The 15,233-nt window shown below is 47.5% G+C and overlaps 1 protein-coding gene across 9 annotated transcripts; it reads right to left on the bottom strand.

Annotated features, from left to right (window-relative positions):
* Window positions 1-140: 140 nt before the first annotated feature.
* On the bottom strand, window positions 141-13,386 carry LOC1271942 (uncharacterized). Of its 9 annotated transcripts, none has more exons than XM_061658378.1 (9): window positions 12,959-13,319; window positions 5,271-5,676; window positions 4,996-5,199; window positions 4,798-4,917; window positions 4,419-4,610; window positions 3,387-3,495; window positions 3,023-3,282; window positions 2,728-2,802; window positions 141-1,710 (listed from the first exon to the last, which is right to left on the bottom strand). In XM_061658378.1, exons 2-9 carry the CDS (start codon window positions 5,554-5,556, stop codon window positions 809-811), a joined length of 2,148 nt encoding a protein of 715 aa, XP_061514362.1. In that variant the 5' UTR covers window positions 5,557-5,676; window positions 12,959-13,319; the 3' UTR covers window positions 141-808. The 9 variants fall into 9 exon arrangements, with proteins under 9 accessions (XP_061514362.1, XP_061514379.1, XP_061514368.1 ...); XM_061658395.1 differs by having other exon boundaries at window positions 12,057-13,257; XM_061658384.1 differs by lacking the exon at window positions 12,959-13,319 and adding an exon at window positions 10,593-10,732.
* Between the last annotated feature and the right edge of the window lie 1,847 nt (window positions 13,387-15,233).

Here is a 15,233-nt window from a genome sequence, read left to right as displayed (position 1 = left end):
TGTCGTGTCTGTATTCTTCTCCAAGAATCTAGCATCGGAGAAATAAGCATTCCAAATTTGGCTTCCAGTGTAGCCGGTTGCCTGGAATAGGGGCTAGGAGGTGCGTTTCTTTCATCGATGACATGACATTAGCGCAACCGTTTTTAGTTACAAATTTATTTACCCGGTAACTGTTGGCAAACTGTTTGCGTACATAGAAGTGTAATATAAGCGCGCTTGGAGAAGCGAAATTGGTGGCAAAAATCATGGCGGTAAAAAAAGAGAAAGACAGAAAAAAAACAGAACGTATCATCTGCTGCACGATATAGTGGCTGTACCGACTGGGAACGAATGATGCTTGTATTTTGTTTTTAAATATTATTTCAATCAACTCAAGCCTTGTTTAAGGATATGTACAATAGAAAGAAAGAACAGAGTCCTCTGCTAACTCATCAATGGTTGGTAGTGGGCAACTTCCATGCTCAACTTAACGGATGCCCCAGAACGCGTGCTCTAACGAAACAAAGGAAAATAGACACATGTCCGTCCACATGCTGCGAGGGGGACACCATGACCATCTGTATCTCTTTAACGCTGCACGCTTACATTTTATATAGACAGGAAAATACACATATATTACTCTATAATTTATAAATATCTAAAACGGTTTCCCTTTACTAGAATCGCTTTTTGGTCCTTTTGTTTCGCTTTAATTCCTCCATTGGTTGCATCTTCAATTCACCCTACCGATTGCTTACTGCTTCCCCCCTCTTACTACTAAATTAATAGGAAAACACTCCGTTCCTCCTTCCCCATTCGCTTTTTTTTTCTACACGTTCGTCGGTGCGTCCATCGCGCACACGATCGTTTTCATGACGGCGGCGGCCGCGAGCGACGCATAGTTTTGCCATTTGCGCGACGTCGTGCCGTCCTTGTAGTCCGCGATGCCCTTCACCAGGATGAAGCTGTCCCGGCAGTTGCCGACGATGCTGTCCAGCACCGAGTTCATCTCGCTGTCGGTCGCGAGCAGCTGGTACGCCTGGGCGTACTCGGTGCGCGCACTGTCCGACCGGACCAGCTCGTAGCCGGAGCCGATCGGGCCGGCATGCAGCCGGGTCTGGTGCGGTACCGGCCCACCGCCGCTCGCGTCCGTATCGTCGCCCCCGTCGCCCTCCCCGCTCGGCTGGGCGATCGGGTGCGCCACCTCGATCACGTTCTTGTTGCCGATGTTCATGTACAGCTTGTCCGTGTTGGGGGCCGGCCGGGCAAAGTCATGCTCGGCGTGACCGCCCCGCCCGCTCAGCTGCTGCAGGCCCTCCTGCACGTACTGCAGCCACGGTTTTTTGCCGTCGTCGTTCTGCACGAGCGTGCGCCCGATCGCCTGCAGCCCATCGTCCGCCGGGTAGTAGCGCTTCACCTCGCTCTGGCCGCCGCTGTACACGTAGCAGTACGGTTTCGGCCCGTTGCCGTTGGTGAGGGCCGGCTCGTGGGCGGCGGCCGCAATCACCACGTCGCCGAGCCGCACGTGCCGCCGGTAGTCGGTGTAGTGGGGGATGCCGCCCGCCACCCCGACGATGAACACGTAGTCCACCTTCTGGAAGGTGCCGAGTAGGCGGGTCGTCGTGTTGCCGGCCGCCGTCATCGCTTCGCGCGTGCTGCCCACCGACGGGAGCTTCGTGCTGACGATCCGGTGCGCCCCAATGTTGCCGAGCGTGTACACGTTCGATTCGCCTGTGAAAGATTGAGGATGGAGACAGCGAGGGGGAGAGTAGCGAGATAGAGCAAAAAAGAACCAAATTAGTTTTGTTACAAGGATTTTAAATGAAGGCAGTTTTGGTGCTATTATTTAATTCCATCACCTCTTAAATTCACAAACAAAACTAACAAACACATAAAGCAACCAAAATGCACAGTGGGTTCTGACGGCCTTTTACAACGGCTGTTTTCAATCACATGTTCGATATCAATAACTAGGATTAGATCTACTAATGCGAGGACTACATGAAGCGATGCGACATGGAATGTCTAATTCATCCTCGAAACTCGTAATGTTTTAATTTTATCATTTCAAAGCCTCTCAAATCAAATCAACCTCTCTTAAGGAACAGGAAACGTGAAGGATTTTAAATGCTAAGCCATTCATTTTGTGTTGAGAACAACTATAGTTTCGAAGCTTTTTCGAGTTGATAATTGAGCCCTGTCGGTAATAAACTGTCGTTCAAACATTCATCCTAGAAAATCTGGAGTATGAACTATTGGTGGAAGCCCGGAATCGGACCTACACGTTCAATCCCGTAACCGATTCCGATGCTGGAAAAATCCTCCTAAAATTGCAACTACAAAACCGCCTAATATCACTATTTTTGCTTCTCCTAGAACTGTTACACTCTTGTTAGAACAAACTGTAAACCTCGAAGATGGATACACACAACATTTGCCGATCTGATGTGATGCACTACATCGCGTCGTTTGCGCGTAACGCCCATCACCAACAACGCTTTAACAAACGACCCGAAAAAGACATTCACAAACAAACATATACTACGGGAAACAGGTAAGCTGGACAGGTAGTGAACAGGGTGACTTGAGTGTGCTGCAAGCGGCGAACGAACACGAGGCGCGAGCGAACGAGCAGGTTGTGTTGTGACGTCACGAGGACTTTCCGGTCCGACCCGAGCACGTGAGCATGTGACGGTGATTGAGTAGAGTGTGTATGGGTGTGTATGTGTGTGTGTGTATGTCTCTTACCGAACCGATTCTTTCTTCTGTGTCGGTGTCGTTCCGCTGTGTCGTCGTTAGTGGGCCTATCGGAAGTGGCGGTTCCTGGGCGTGAAACATTTTGGGGTTTTGGTTTGGGGTTGATTTGGTTTTAGTCATGCATTTTTTTTTAGTCATGGTTTGGGGGAGAGGAAACGGGAGACCTTAGATACGACCCTGAAAACACACTTGGCGCCTACCCACCCACCTTCGTCATGGTATCCCTCCCAGATATACCCATTAAAGAAAGAGAGCCCGGTCGGCTAGCAGCACGGAATGGTCTTACCTACGGTGGTGTACCGCACGAACGTTTCCTTGTTCTCGAGCATGGCGTCCACCGCGAGCTTCTCGCAGTACTGCGCGGTGATGATGGCAATGGTGGGCTGCTTGTTCGACGCGATCGTCGGCATCTGCTTGACGATTTTGATGGCCTGGTCGTCATGGTGAATGCGAGTGAACGCGTTGTACTCCATCGATTTAATCAGGCCGCGCTCCTTCAGCACCAGCATGATGGCGAGCACCTCCTCCTCCTCCCAACCGTGGTCCCTGTGGGTGTGTGTTGCGAAAGGGTCAATCAATAATCGAGTCGAACCGCGGAGGGTTGTCGGTTTGGTTCGGGCTTTTTCCGCGACCGCCCGAAGATTACTTACTTTGCCAGGTCCTCCGGTGCAATGGGGTTCGGGTAGGCCTGCTCGATCAGTTCCAGTATTTTCTCCGGCGTCAGCGGCACCACCTCAAACTGTTCGTCCTCGAACGACACTGGGAAGGTGGAGTAATAGGGGAAACAGTTTAGTAAATTGAAGAAAAAGGAGCACATACGCGAAAGCGTAGGTTAATAGGGCACGAAATACACAACACGTTTCCGGAAGAGTCAGTCAGATTAAGCGCAATCAAACAACAAAACTATGTACATCGCGATAACACCAATCAAACAAATTCTGACGATGAGGTAATGTACCCAATATCAGGATTTACAAAACTCGGCGGCGCTCAACAGTCTGGGCAAAAGCAGCCTGGGATAAATTGAGGTTAGAATCGAAGGGCACTACTTTGAAATGGAGAAATATAGGCGGGCAAAAAACAACAAACAAACCAACCAGTTAGACAGCAACGATTTTTGTTTATTGATGGCCTCAAATGTCTAGCAATCGCAATCAACAGCTAATTGTAACAGTGAATTAGTTTCGGTTAAAGGGCACTACAAGATGGCGCCGCTTGCACAGCTACAATTTTAGATCTTAATTATTCCAGTATCAAGAAAAAAAAGTAACCATAATAAGTTAGAAAAGCAGTTTAAATAAATATAAATAAAAACACAGTTAATTAGAAGTATGAAAAGTAAAAAACAGTAGATAAATAAAAGAAACAAAACGATAAAACTCAACATTACTGTACAAAACGAACGAACACAGAGAGGAGCAAACAAATCGAAAAAAGATGGCGATGGCGAAGCGCGGCAACCATTTTGCCACGCCGTAGGGGCCCGCCATCCTTTGACTGTAGATTAGTGTGTGTTAGTAGTTAGACAGGAGGCATTCTAAGTGTGGTAAATGAGCCTCTCCAACAAAACGCACACAGACACACACAGGCACGCACAGAGAAACGTCTACATTAGTTGGCGCGATTGTACATGTCGACCCAGAGGCGCTTCATTAGTGTTTCGCCGCTAACGACAGCGGTACCTTCTAGGTCGTCCCGCTCGTCCTTCTGTTTGCGCTGGCTGATGGGTGTAACATGAATGCTGCCGCTACTACTACCACCACCACCACCACCACCACCACCGTCATCGCCGTCCAGGTCCGGTCCGGGTTTATTATTGTTTCGGTCGAGCTTGTGACAGTTGCCGTAGCAAACGATCACGTGCCCGGGGCGTGCTAACAAGAATGTTTCCAAAAATTTTTTTGTTGTTGTTTGAGCAGAGCAATTGAAGAGAAAGATGTAAGAGAGTGAGAGAGGAGGAGAACACCCATAACCCACCATTTCCATCATATATTGGGGAGGGATTGTGAAGGATATTGGGAGAAATGCATAAAGACAGTAAGAGAGCGCGCTACTACTTACAAGGTCTCGATGGTGGTGCGGACGTTTGCTCCAATATTCGCAGCTCGATCTCGACGGCCTGTATTTCGTTGTAGCCCTTCTGGAGCAGCTTCATGATCTTCTTGATAAAGCCGACGTAGTCTGTGTAGGTAAGAGGAACAACAGAGCAAGCTAGAAAGACGCCCGAATGTGAGGCCCTAAAACCGCCATCGCGCTTACCCCTCGGAAACTCTTTCGGGCTGACGAGCTCGCGGAAGAAGTCCTGCGCTACCTGCGCCTGCACGTTCTCCGACGTCAGCCACGGCCGGAACCAGAACTTGATGCGGCGAGATTCCTGCGAGTGCTGGCCACTGTTGGCGCTGACCAGGAAGACGCGGAACTCGAGACTGAGCTGGGCCGGTTCGCGCTGCCGATTCGATTGTTCTGCAATGGTTGGAATGTTGGAAGTTGAGCGTACGGTAAACAGGGCGACGCAGGAGCGTTGACGCTTCTACCTTCAGCCGTTTTGTTGATGATGATGCCCCGATGGTCCCCACCGGCCACGTGTGTCCGTTCGCCGACCGACTGGATGAGCTTCCGCTCGATCAGCAGCACCGTGGAGGTGTTCGTCTTGCCCAGCGGTGTCATCACGACCTGCTCCTCGTCGGGCGTTTCGGAAGGAACTGCTGGCATGCCCGGGTCGGCACCGTGCTGCTGCTGCTGCTGAGGATGTCGCTCCGGTTTCGGGGGTGTCGGTGGCGGTGGAGGTCGCTCCAACCGCTTCACCGTCGGGGACATCATAATTGTGTGTCGTGGAACTTCTTACGGCTTGCTTCCTTAACTACCTCACACTCTTTTCTCTATATTTCCCTCCTTTTCGGTTGTTTTGTCTATAAAGCCCCCAAAACCTGAAGAGAGCTCCTGAAAAAATGAGGAAAGCACACAGCAACATCAAAGTCATTGATCCAAAAGGTAACGGGTGTAACCTTGCTTTTGCGTGACCCGCCGACATGCGAGCCCACCTTCTTGGAGATACTATTCCTCCCCCTCCCTCCCCAGAACAAATCGTAAATCTAAAACCGAAAACCTCTTTCGCCGAGGAACTGCGAGGGGTTGTGTACCGTTACGGTAATTGCAGGTAAAGAAAGGCCCCCGCACAGCGCGGGTCGTGCGAAAACTTGGGAACTTTTAGTTTATGTGACCCTGTCACGCACGGTTGCGACTTGCCGAAGAATTCGTTTCCAATGCTTTTAACGACCCGTGTGACTATTGCGCCTTCGAACTATCTTCGAACTAGCTGCTAGATCCTTACAGGGGTTTTCAGCGATTCTGAAATTGAACATTCCTAATGGATTTCAAACGAACCTTTCTAAAAAGAGTGCCGTGTAGTCTAATTCCTGTCACATAGAGTTAACTTCCCTCAAGAAAGAACCAAGAATTATGAGTGTCCCAGAACTATGAGAACCCTTGTATGTCGGGAGGATATAGGGATTCCACCAACAGCAAGATTAGTTGGAGGCGCCCTGGGTACAAGAATGAATCATTTGGCCGCAGAGTTCGACGTCCTACTTCTCTACATATGTCTTAATAGTCGTGACCCTGGGACCACAGTGTACGCTTCATAGTTTGTTTTGTTTTGGTTGGCAAAGCATCAACCAACCAAAGCAATCTTGGCATTCTATTTTGGAACTCGCAACAGTGCAAAACTGACAAACCAACAAAAGAGGACACATACACCACGGTCACGGTGCGAGTTCAGTTTTTTGCCGGTCTACTTCTTCTCGCCCCAAAGTACCTCCTTTGCTCGAAAATAAACCAAGAATTTCCCGAGCTGCTGGCTGGGCTGGCAACATCTGGACACTGTCGCCCACTCAGAGGGTAATAGATTTCCCACCACCGCATCTCCCACACACAGTACTTCCCCTCCGTTTGTGTGTGTGTGTGTGTGTGTGTAGTTTGTTTGCGTTTGGTGGGCCGACGACGACGACGACCACGCACCCATTTTTCTGTTGCTGTGTAGGTGGAAAATCCAACGGAAATCGCGCTCGGTCCGGTGGGAGGATGGGAGGGGTTTATAAGCAAACAGACACGAATCAATATCACACCAGGTCGGACATTCGGCACTGATAAGGGGGTCCCCGCTCCGTCAGTTTTGTAGACGAGGCGCGAAAGCCATCTCCAGAAAAAGAAAGCAAGAAAAACCAACCCCAACAGAGAGACACAGATCGATTATCGATTGACAACATCGGGGCCGCACCGATGATCACACTCCACAGTGGCACGGAAGGCAGGCCATGAATCACCTGCGAAGTGAGCGAGGGAAGCGTGAGTCATCATCGCACGCTTCTTTCGCGTATTAATGGCGATGCGTCCATGCGGGACGGACGCGAGCGAGTTTCCCTTGACATTTGCGCGCGTGGTTTGACGCCTTGTGTCGCGGGAAAAGGCTGGCTCACACCATGGGTGCGCTCTATCGACGGGTTTGGTTCCGGTTCGGTTGGGCAACAGTGGAAGCCGGCGTCGTTATCAGCGGTTGTCGTCGTCATTTTTGTTGGTCGGTCAACCGTCCCACGCGGCTTTCCCTTACATTGTGCGCGACAAAACAGTGCAACGAAACCAAAAAAAAAAAATGGGTTCTTTGGGGAGTAGTTGAGTGTATAATATAAAACCACGCACAGTGAGGCACTTGTGTAGACCATACGGCGCGCTCCAGCAAAACAAAGCAAAAAAGACAAAGGGTGCGCATTGTGGTGCAGCCGCGACGCACCATTGTGGAATTCATTTTCCAACCCCCCCCCCTCTTTTGTTGCCCCTTTTCCCAGCGCACCATCGTCGATCTTTTCCATTATTTATGCACTGGGCGCTACTCGCTTTGGGGTGGGTGAGATTTTTGTTTACCCAAAACACTGATGCAATCGGCGAGAAGCTGCTGCCCTCGCTTGGCATAACAGAAAATAATAAACATCCCAACAAAGTCCACCGCCACATCAGATGCGGATGGAACTGAAAACTGGAGCTGGTGTGGTAAGGGAAGAACGGGGCAAAATGGGAACCGATTATTTAAGCATTATTTCACAAGGTGTATTCTTTGAAGTGTTTCACCAACACCATGCATATTTCAGGACGCGTTATGAAACAACAATTAAATTAATATTGTACAATTGTCAAGATAGGAAGAGAAACCATTTATTTCGCTAAAGCTTTTACTATTACACTGAAGTGCTGTTGTTGTTATGGTCCCCAAGCAAAGGTGTAAGTCAAAAAAGACGTAGGTCGAATATCTTTCAATCCATCCATTTATAACCGAGGTTGGCGAGTCAAAAACAAGCATTTCGTGCATTTTAGCGAACATAATTTTCAAGAGTGCATTTGTACAGGAAATCTTCATGAATATCTATGTAACGGTTACTACCAGTAAATCTTACATTTTCAGCTGAATGACAACCGTGCACGTACGAAATCAAGGACTGTGTAGGGACGAGGTAAAATCGGGTTGGCCATCTTGGATGCCATTTGACAACAGAAAGCCCTGGCAAATTGATCAAAACTTCGAGCAATTTTCTGGCGATTTTAATCGAAAAGGGCTCTTAGCTGTCAAACTGCATGTAACGAACTTTTGGCTACTTGTCAAATTGTTCTGCATCATGCGTGCTCGTTCCTGTACAGTTCTTGATCGAAATCAAAATCGTCGTAACTCGAGGGTCTCTCCTGTATACCCATTTTGCCCCATAACTTTGTCCATTTTACCTCGTGTTGCAAAATGACGTCACTTGAAACATCAAATTTTATTAAATAGTTTATTTGTATTAATTTTTTTTTTGCTTTTGTGGCTCAATTTTAATCCAAAAATAAACACTAGAAGCATAGCATAATGTAAGAAGAATTGGTTTTCGTAGAATATTTTCATAAATGCTCATCAAACTGCTTAACATGCCCATGCTGCCCCGGTTCTCCCCTACAACCCTACGTATTGATTTCTGCGTCTCATTGGGGGAAGCCTTCACCTTTTAGCCGCCACCGGTCCTGGATGTGCTTGAGTGAACGCAGCCCAGGTCTTTGCTAAAACCCGCACCGGCACCTGGCATATGGCCTCGGATCGTTTGAGCACGTTATTTCATCATCATTAACCCTTAAGAAGCCATCACATAGCAATCGGAGAGTTAACGCATCAACCAGTTTCCTGGAAGTTCAGCAGTGCGCTGCGTCATAAGCTTGCAAATTGCCTCGCATCTCCCCCTAACCACCACTACATACGCAAACACCCTCATCCGCCGCAGATTGAATGCCGAAGGGGTGATTCCACGATTCAGCGGTTCTTTTGCTACCAACCGATGACATCATCTTCCTGCTTCGAGCACGAGCAGCAGTTCACTATCGCCACTTGTTCCCCGATATAGCGCAACAACAACAACAACAAAAAAAAACATCGTCAACAGGTCACAAACAGCGCGAATAGACCATCAATGCCATACCGCTGTGATATGAAAGGTAACACACACACGCATGGCTTCACCTCGTTTTCTTCCTCCTCTTTGTGTACTAATTCAATTTCAACCCGCTCACACTTGTAGGCTGCTGCGCGCGGAATCAACATAAGGGTGATTTGAATTTAAATGTGCAGGCGGTGCGACAAGCGACGAGCGTACTGGCTGACCTTGCGGCCGACTCTAGGCCCCCCTGCAAACGGGGTTCTCTTGCTATTAATTTAACTATGTTTACCTCACTTTTGCGACGTGCTGGCCGCTCCTATTCTAGTTCTGGTTTGTGAAGTTGTTTTTGTTGTTGTTGTTGTTGTGCTTTACTTCACTTTACTCCGAGATTAGTATACCGGCCGTGTGCTGGGGTGAAGTAAACGGCAAATCCAATGCCAATGGGGCAAATGCATTGGGGCACCATGGGGAAGGGGGAGCTGTGGATAATGATGATTGATCCCGTAATGAGGGCGCCGGGTGTTTGGATCATTTTCCCAGCCTGCCCCGCCGTTTTCCATTGTGCGGGTTTGGTTTTACGTAATCGGGAAACCGACCGTGCTGTGCTGTGGCATTACGAGTGAGAGTTGATGCTGGGCATACGGCTTTCGGTTACATCGGTGTGATCTGCTGGTGAAGCTGCTGGGGAGACTACTTGTTGTTAGGTCATGGGATTAGTACCTCGGCACGGGGCACTCCCCACTTGCAGCTCCGAAAGACCTGCAGATGTCGGCAGTGAGTGCTGTTAGCTCTTCAGAAAAAAAAGAACAGAGTTACATCTTCCGAGTTCTTGTTCCGAATTTCAGGAAGTTCCCTGCTAAGCAACTTAGGCAAGCATCCGAAAGATAAGAGATTCGCCCGATTCTAATTGGAGATAATTTGCCAATTTGGTTAGCACACGACCGATAACCAGTCAGTGCCTGCTGGCAATACACCAACGCCGTGTGAGCGGTGACTTCAAGCTGGAACGTCTTTTTTTGTGTCAGGAAGTTGCTAGAGAATTTTAACACCTCGCACGCTAATGACACGATTGGCCAATAGTGCGCTCCGTTGATTGAACGAATTGACCTGGGAATTGAGGGAACTACTAGGTTTGAAGGACAAATTACTTGCGACAAGCTACCGTGCAAGATGTTGGAGAAATAATTCGATGTCCACAGAATGCATCCCCCTTCTGCCTTTGAACTGTTTTTTCCTTGTCGCTTTCAAAACGCTTTGAAGTCCAGCAGAAAGGGTAAAAATGCTACCATTTCTTGAAATACGAAATAATGTTGCAAGCTCACCTCCACTATCTCTGGAGACAAGAGATATCTACAGGCCCGCGCCTCTGCCAGCACCATATCACACGGAGATAAGAAAAGTGCTCACCAGTGTAAAAATGCACATAATTCGACAGGTCCAACGATTCGACGAACTTCGGGGCACGTTTTGGAGGCCCAAAACGGTGCACAATTTTTGCAGTCGTGGCGGGAACGGTTCCCAACCAGCCACGATGACGTCACGCCGCTCTTAGTTTGATCGTGTAGAATTGGGTCGTCGCCCGGCAAAGTTGAATTGGTTGATTGAGAGGGACACGGCACTTTGTGTCGCCGGACATGTAACTTGAGCAGTACGTGCAGCGTGGTGTGTCCCCCCCCCCAAGCCTCCTCCCCACTCGAGTGTTCCGGCTGCGGTTCCATTAGACGCGATAACGGGCTTCCCGAGGTTTCTGACCCCTCCAACCCTCCTCCCCCGGGCCCTTTATCTCACGCTTTCACTGGCGGGGTCGTGCGCTAACGTCCGCTCTCTGTGCAGACTTATCATTAGCGCTCTGGACAGCATTTTTTCGAAAATAAATCGTAACAAGAAAAAAAAACCCCCACAGTGACCCATTCGTCGACCATTTTGCGGCTGTAACGACGGGGCGGTGTGTGTGTGTGTGTGGAGTTGATATTGTGAGAGCGGTTTATGGGGCGTGTAGAGCGATAACTACACAGAAACATTGGGTTTGCTCCATTTTTTTCTGAAGAAGTAAAAAGACTACATGAATCTAGCATCGGTCACATAAAAAGTGAGGAAAACACACACACACACACACATAAACGCATTCCTGGTGTGGCCAGTTGGAAGATCGGCAAGCATGATGATGATGATGGTGCTTCGATTGCGCCGAACGGAAAGTGCAGTACCCGTCGTTGCCTCTGCGTGCTCTAAAAATAAATCAGACTCAGCGTGCTCGGCTGATCGGGTTTCCCCTTCGCGTTCATCCCTCTCAACACACTCGAAAATCACACAACCCACGGTGGAAATTGGAGAATGTGTGTCCGTTCACGGGCTTACAATTTCCTACGCAGCGAACGTGCGCGGCTTGATGAACGCAAACGCAACGCTTACTGCGCAAGCCGCTCTTGCGGGTGCATCTTCTGGTGGTCTGCTGCCGGCCGTGACGTTCCGACTAGTGATGGGAAGGATTCCCATTTGTTGCGGAGTCTGATCGATCCGATCCCGGACTGATCTCCGGTGTTGGAATCAGAGTCTCATGTGAAGACCTCTGGCGGCAATTCAAACTCCAGCGCGAAAATCCTTCATTTCGAAGATACAACTCCTCTCTGCACTGCAACAACAATCCAAGATCATCCAGCAGGGAGACATTGTACAACTTCTGAAGGCAGCACTAGGCTCTGCTTCACAGGCTCCCTCCTGGTAGGATACTTCCAGCAAAAGAGCTGTGTAAGATGCCAAAACATGCCTAGTGTGCTGCTGAGCAGGTTGAAGCGAATGGGTGTATCGTCTTCTGAGTACAGTTGACAAACTATCAGCGTAAGATAACTTAATAAAAACGCATGTACATACCTAAAGGATGCCTCTTAATTTCTAGTAGTGGCGTATGACTTTTATAACTTTTTCTTTTTCACTCTAACTTGTTCTTCATTCGCTCATTCTCTATTTCTTTGCTAATATTTTCGAAAAACAATTTTGCCAAATCTTCAAATTGTTTCTTTCTGGTAGCAATGACCCGCAAGAGGGAAACATTTAAAAAATAAGGTAATTAAACTGGAAACGAACTCGTTCGGAATTGCGGAGTCAAAACCCGACATTAATCGGGAATCAGGTTTAGTTTTTCAGAGCCGGAGTCGCGAAGGACCCATGACTCTACACCGGATTACCCATCTCTAGTTCCAGGACAAGCGAGCACCAAAATCTGTCCCCGAAAACAAAGAAGCAAACCGAAAGCTAAGGGGAAAGAGACGAATGCAAAAACGCAATGCCAGTGCGTACGTCTCGCAGTGGTTATTTCTCGTTCAACCCCTAATTTTGTTACAAAAAAAAAGCAGAATGATGCACCCCTATGTCTGGCAAACGAGGGCGCACTGAGGCGTGCTTGTGTTGGTGTGATTGAAGAATTGAATCCAGGTTCACTATCGGGCTGCACGGAACGGCGATAAGTGTGTACGCGCGCACACATACACACGCTGCGGTGGATGTTGTTTGCTCCGTTTTGCTGCCAATTCTGATAAAAGCGCTCGCGGGAGTTTTGAGCCCAATCGTTGTTTGCGCGAACCACACAGTCTGCTTCAAACCACAGCCAAGCCACGAGGGCACTATCAAAACAGCTTGGACAGAGGAAACAAGGCACACGCACACGCCAAAGCACAAACACAATCGCGCGGTTCCAACGCAAACGCCAGCGCGATCGGGATTATCGGGTTCTTAAAAATTGAAAAATAAGTCACACTTGACACAACATCACGTACCAGGAAAATTGTAGACAAAACACACACACACACACACACACCGCAAGCAAAGCACTGCGAAACACTGCCGGTGTAGTTTGTTTGGATTTTACGCGTGTACCGAAACGTGTACGGCTTCGCGCACCTTCGAGAGCGGACGCTGCCTTTCGACTTGTAACGGACGCACCACACAGCGAACTGGCAGCCGCGGGTACGCAGCGAAACGGTTGCGTATTGCTTTCGCTGGACGCACCGCCTTGCATCTCGCTTCCAATCGGTAGCGCGCTGTCTCGTTTTCGTTCACGCGCACTCACACACGCTCACAACGGTACAGCACGCGCGAACGGCGCGTCAGCATCTTGCGGCTTGCCGGATGACTAATGTCTCATGGCGTCTCGCTACGCACACAGCGAAACGGGCAAACGATCACATTTGCTCAGCGTGCAAGAGCGAGAGAAAGCGCTGCTGTCATTGAGGGCCGTTGGGTCTCTGTCGTCATTGAAGTGTCTGGATCGTGGTTTTGTGTGGCACTCTTCCGGCCCAGGGCTCGGCAAGCTATACGCCTAGCTGCGCCTGGGAGGATATTTTTTGATAAATAAATGAAATAGCTCCCCAAGCAATCGTAAGGTTTTGTTAAGTATTAGTAAATGCATATCAAAATACCAAAACAAATCAAAATACCTCTCGGCTTTTGCTACAAATATCGATCTTACTTGCATGAGGCCAATTGGCTCAAAGTATCTAAAAAAAAATCGTCATCAAAGAATTGACATTTCTCATAAACCGTATCCGTTGAGCTGTTAGTTTTTACCATTCCATACATATTATAATATTAACCAACCAGGACTACACTGGTCAAACTCCAGTAGCGATTCCAGAGTTCGTATACGATACAGGTCGATGGATAGGTCTTATTTTGAACTTATGCAAAGGTCTTGTATTTGACTAGTGTTGTGTTTCATGAATCTTTCGTAAGTATTCGTTCATTTGAATCTTCACCGATTCTTTGAATCTAACCTCTCAAAAGTTTCATGAATCTCTAAAATAAAAAGAATCCTAAATTTCCACGGATTTTGAACGATTTGTGAAGGTCAACCATAAAGTAGCACAAAATGAATTCTAAAAGTATCCCGAAGACTTCAGGTAAATTGAAACCTATCTAGATAAAAAAAACTTCAAACCGTCTTTGTAATCAAGTGTAGCAAAGAAGCTAAAAAGAGGACATCGTTAGATAGATATTTATACATCTGTAAAGATTCATGACCCATTGGAGCTTCATGAATCTTCAGGTATTTATTACTGAAGGAATGAATGAATCTATAGAGCAGTGACTCTATAGACTTATTCTTGGACTTAGAATCTCATTTAATTTTTTCTCGTAACTTCTAATAAACAGTTCATGAAATTCATGAATTTACTCTGCTACTGTTATTTAGTTACTGTGCGCCTTCGCACAATGACACACGAAGTACAAATGTTGCATTTTGACAATGGTAATGACTAATAACGACAAATCAAAATTTATCACCACATCGGAAAATGTTGGCTAAATATGTGGCCATTTTGTTTAGCAAATGGGACTACCAGCAAACCGTCGACCTCATACAGTTCTTACCTTTTTTGAGTGCTTGGTTTTTCGTGGTTTTTAAATATATCGACCTGATTTTTGCAGAACCTTATCTAAAAAGTACCCTAATCAATGAAGTGAAGAGAGTGGTATTCCAATACCTGATTTCCGAACTTTCCGAACTCAATGTCGGAAAATGGGTGAAAATATTGATAGTCCGACTTAAGAGTGCTCTCAGGAAACAACTACAAAAAACACTTGCTATATGCCATCTTCGTGGATACCTCCCCAAACAAGTAGTTAAGTGTAACTTGCTTCACTCTTCGATAATCGAACTATTAAAACTGAATGTTGAAACCTTCTTCCTCAGTGGATAAACATTAATACACCCGTTTTTGTTATCTTATGATTTACAATCTGAAAATTGTAAATACAATTTGTATTTACAATTTACTATACAAATATCTGCCAAAGTTCTTCGCGGGCCGGATTGAGAGCCTACGCGGGCCGTATGTTTGACATGTCTGCTATAGAAATTCATAAAAGCAGATAGAGACCTCTTTGAACATTTGAATCAAATTCATGAATCTCAGAATTTTTTTTTCACGTAGTAATCAATGCAACAGTTTTTTTGGGAAAGAAACAACCAGCTCCAATAAACATCTTCCATGCACCATGTTTGCCCAACCCTGGCCAGGCAAGCCCGAAGGCGAAGGCACATCGCATCGG

Source organism: Anopheles gambiae, chromosome X (genome assembly GCF_943734735.2).
Source record: "Anopheles gambiae chromosome X, idAnoGambNW_F1_1, whole genome shotgun sequence".
NCBI classification, from domain to species: Eukaryota; Metazoa; Arthropoda; class Insecta; order Diptera; family Culicidae; genus Anopheles; species Anopheles gambiae.
Note: the sequence above shows the minus strand (reverse complement) of the source record. Positions and strands in the feature narration are given on the sequence as shown.